The sequence below is a fragment of the Pseudopodoces humilis genome, chromosome 8, assembly GCF_049639895.1.
Source record: "Pseudopodoces humilis isolate 2021_Gansu_Grassland_sample_001 chromosome 8, ASM4963989v1, whole genome shotgun sequence".
NCBI lineage: Eukaryota > Metazoa > Chordata > Aves > Passeriformes > Paridae > Pseudopodoces > Pseudopodoces humilis.
This window is the reverse complement of record NC_142207.1, coordinates 19,694,846-19,699,031: the sequence shown is the minus strand read 5'-3', so window position 1 is coordinate 19,699,031 and position 4,186 is coordinate 19,694,846. Positions and strand designations below refer to the sequence as shown.

The following is a 4,186-nucleotide window of genomic DNA, read 5'->3' as shown; positions in this document are numbered from 1 at the left end:
AAAAAATAGGGAACTCATTGCAGTAAGAAATGTTATTATTTGAAAATAAATATGCCTAAACTCACTCTTACATGATGCCCAGTGATAGATAAGAAACCCTAGAGGCCGTCACTATCTACCAGGTACTTCTAAACACTGTTTTGTGCCAAGTATCTCTTTCCCTCTGCAGGACAGTGACTGCCATTTTGTTATAGTGCCAGGGTAACATGTATGTCAGCCCCTAAATTCTGCAGTTTTACATTAAGTTATCATTCGGGAAGCATGCTTTGGCTCTGCTGTGCCACAGACAACTTAGGCTGGGAGTGGCTGTTTGGGGCTGACCCTGTGGCCTGGACCTCTCTGAGAAGGGGCATCACTAACACTGACTGCTGCCCACTTCTGCACAAATATACATCCCAGTCTGTAGAACTTGACCTGTATGTTCATTCCCAGTACTGGCACCATGCATTTCTCTTTTTTTCTCTCAGCTTCATGTGTAGGAAACAAAATACTGAAAATTTTAAAAACCCAAACCCAACCCACCAACCAAAGCCAACAGGCACACCCGTCCGAAGCAGCTCGCGGGATTTTAAAGGTGTTTACCATGAGCAGCTCTCAGGTCACCGTGCGCTGAGCTCCGCTCGGCCGCCGCGATGGAGCCGGCCCCGGAGCCGGCCCGCCGCCTCAGCGGGAAATGGCGGGAAGGCGGCGGCCGCGCGGGGCACCCGCGGAAGGATCAAACGAGACCGACGCGGCGGGACCGTCCCTGCTGACCCCGGTGTGAACGTGTTTATTTCACGCTGCGGTCGCGGGTCGCTTTACAGAAACATCTCATGCTGGACCCCGCGCGGGGTCGAAGACGGAGGGGAACACGTGTATTCAAACGTAACTATTAAATAACCTGTACACAAAACTTCAGTCTGTTACCCTGAAAGCACCGAGGGCCGAGCCCCAGCACGGCCACACCGGCGCTGCCACCTCAACCCCGGGTGTCTATAAGCCTCGACCCCCGCGGCCGGACCGGACCGGCTCTGCTCTTGCCCCCTCAGCCGCGTCCAGGCCGTGCCGGGCGCCTGTCCCGGGGCTCTGTGAGGGTCCAGTCCCGGGCCTGAGAGCCCGCGGAGGCCGCCCCCAGCCGGGGTCCCGCTCGCCGTGCCCTGCGACAGTCCGAGAGCCGGCCGCCGGCCTCTCCCCGCCGCCGCCCTGCCCCCGGCGGCGAAACGCCCCCAGCCCGAGTCCCGCCGTGGCTCGGCTCGGCCCGCAGAGGCAGCAGCCGCCGGTGGTAGTCCCGGCGGTCACAGGTCGCGGCTGTCCTCCCTCTTGACGCCGTCCGCCACCGCCTTCAGCTTCTTGTTCTGGTGGGTCTTGACGTGCTTGGCCAGGTGGTCGCTGCGCATGAAGCGCTTCCCGCACTCGGGGCAGACGAAGCGCTTCTCGCCCGTGTGAGTCCGCAGGTGCCGCTGCAGCTCGTCGGAGCGGGTGAAGCTCTTCCCGCAGAAGAGCCAGTTGCAGACGAAGGGCCGCTCGCCAGTGTGCCAGCGCAGGTGCGCCTTCAGGTGCGAGGTCTTGCCGTACACCTTGCCGCAGCCGGGGATGTGGCAGATGTGCTGCTTCTTCTTGCCCGGCTCCGCCTCAGGGGCGCTGCCGGCGGCCGACTGGCAGTTGGGGCAGCGGCAGCGGCGGCACCTCCTGGCCGTGGCCGCCAGGGGAGACTTGGTCTGCAGCAGGGCGGCGATCTGCGTCTGGTACTGAGCGAAGTCCGAGTGCCCCAGCACCAGGCTCCGCGGCAGCGCTGCCGCCGCGGGGAAGCGGTGGCCGCAGCCGCCCGGGGCGCTGGCCTGCTGGATGCTCCACCAGGGGATGTCCTCGGGCGGCGGGTTGGGCGACAGCTGCCGGCAGGGCTGGGCGGGCGGAAGCAGGTTGGAGTACCCGGGCGGCAGGGCGGCCTGCGCGGCGTAGGGGACGTAGGCGGGCGGGCAGCTGGACGGCAGGGCGGCCATGGAGGAGGGCAGCATCTTGACGGGGGAGAACTCGTAGGGATAGGAGGGGTCCGCCGGGGGGGTGAGGGGCAGTTCGTGAGAGCCCCCGAAGGAAGGCTGCAGGTGGTTCTTCTGAGGGGTCAACCCCAAGCTGGGATGCGGCGGCGGCAGCCCTCCCGGGGAGTGCGCTGGCATCTCGCCGCTCCACGGGTGGAAGATCCTAGAGGGGGATCCCAGCGTCGGGTCGTAGGAGACCGGCAGGAAATCCGAGGGCGCTGCGCCCGGCTGCCCGATCCGGCTACAAGTAGCGGCCAGAAGAGCCAAGGGCGAGTGCTTGGCCAAGTCTGGGGAGGCGCTGGGGGTGCGGTCCTGCGCAGGAACAGGAGGGAGGGGAGAAGGGAAGGAGGGAAGAGAGCGCGTTACTCGCCGCCCGCCGACACCGGCCTGCGAGAAACTTCGCTGCCCGTGCGAGACTGGGGCCGCCCCGCCGCTCCCCTCACGGCCGGTAAACTTTCCGAAAACAATGCGCACCCAGAGGGCAGGACGGGCTCAGCCCTCCCGCCCCGCCCAGAGATCGGTCCCGCCTGTGGTCAGTGCCGCCGGCCCCGCCGCCCCTCCTGGGCCGGGGAAGCAGCCTCTGTGGGCAGGAAGGCAGCCCCCGCGCCCTCCACACCCCTTGCCACGGAGCACTGTCTGGAGTTAGTCTGGCTGCTGGCGGGAGAGGGAAGTTGCCAGTCCGAGAAGCCCGAGCCCGGCCTCCTACCACCGCGGGGGTCCCCACCTACCTCTCCGGGCCGCCCGCCGGGTAAAGCCCCGGGAGGGAGGCGGCTGAAGCCAGCTGCCCCTCGCAATGCGGGTCACAACCGCGGGACTCAGCGCAGTTCGAGCAACACCGGGTGCGGGTACTGACCTGAAGGAAAGCCTGGAGGGAGTCGTTCCGGAGGACAGCCACCGCGGCCATGGCTACTGCGCCCGGGGCGAAGTGAAGGCGCCGGGGCACTGCCGAGGCATGAGGACGCCGAGAGGAAGACGAGATGCTGCCCAGTTTCTTTCTCTCTCCCCCTCTCCCTCCCTTTCCTTCTGATCTCTTCGCCTCTGTGCGCGTCCCACCCCCCCCGCGCTGCGCGATCTCCGCGGACTGTCTGACTGCACCAGGATCACCTCCAAGAATTTGATAAGGACTTTGCCGGGCCGCCAACCAGTCAGAGGGAAGATTTATGGCTTTGAAGTTTGCCGCTACCCAATCATCAAAGAATAGCGGCTCTTTCAGAAGCGAAAGCAAATCCTTTGAATCCACAAAGCTCCTATGGTGTGTTTGTTGGTCTGGATAAAAGAACTGATTATTAGGGGGGATGGGAAGGGAGGAGATAAAGGCGGGACAATTAATGAAGTAATCACTATGTGGGAAATGTATATACACAAATAATTGGATTTTCTTGATCAAAGGACCCCTTACCGCCTAGAGACCCTTGCGTTGGATGTGCAAGACACTGGATCCCCCCTCGTTTTTGTTTTTTTTTTTTTTTTAATTATTTTTTTTATTTATTTTTGCAATTAAATCTGTGGCAGAGTCCTAAAGTGACAATGTGTCTTTGTTATCGCTCGAAGAATCTGCCTCCGGATTCTTCTGATAGTGTTTAATGACTGAAAGTAACATAGCACAGCGAGTTCACCTGATCGGGGCTGGTCGATCCCAGCCGTAAAACTTCCCTGGAGTAATTGTCGGTGGTTCCTCCCCGCTCCCTCCCTCCGCCCGCCCTTTCCCCGAGGCTGAGGGGTATGCCCTCGATATGACTCGGCAAATAACCGTGCATTTTCTCCTCTGGTAGCTGGATTTGTTTCACTTCGCTCAGCCGGCATTGCCCCTTGTTACCGGGAGCCCCCGCCTGGCGCGGGGCCAGGCCAGGCGCCCAGCCGGGCCCGGGGAGGAGCGGCGGGCTGCCACCAGCAGCAAACGCTCTCTCAGACAGACACACCGACAAACCGGGCAACCGAGAAACAGAAGGGAAAAGTTTCCTCTTCCCTAGCGGGAGCCGGGTGTAAGAGACATAATTTCTTTAAATGAAGACCGGAGTCTCTCTTGGCGGGCCTGCCGAGCCGACCTGTCCTGCGCCGGCGGGGAGTGCAGATGGGGGAGGCTCCTCGGGAGTACGAACGCTGCTACCGGGTCTCTGCCTCCCCAGCTCCCTCACCTCCTGTCCCAAAGCCAAAGTCGGACCCGAGCGCTT

General features: G+C 62.1%; 1 protein-coding gene across 1 annotated transcript; it reads right to left on the bottom strand.

Moving 5' to 3' along the window:
* Positions 1 to 786: 786 nt before the first annotated feature.
* On the bottom strand, positions 787 to 3,371 carry SP5 (Sp5 transcription factor). Its single transcript, XM_005519784.3, has 2 exons — positions 2,869 to 3,371; positions 787 to 2,327 (listed from the first exon to the last, which is right to left on the bottom strand). Exons 1-2 carry the CDS (start codon positions 2,917 to 2,919, stop codon positions 1,275 to 1,277), a joined length of 1,104 nt encoding a protein of 367 aa, XP_005519841.1. The 5' UTR covers positions 2,920 to 3,371; the 3' UTR covers positions 787 to 1,274.
* Positions 3,372 to 4,186: the final 815 nt, after the last annotated feature.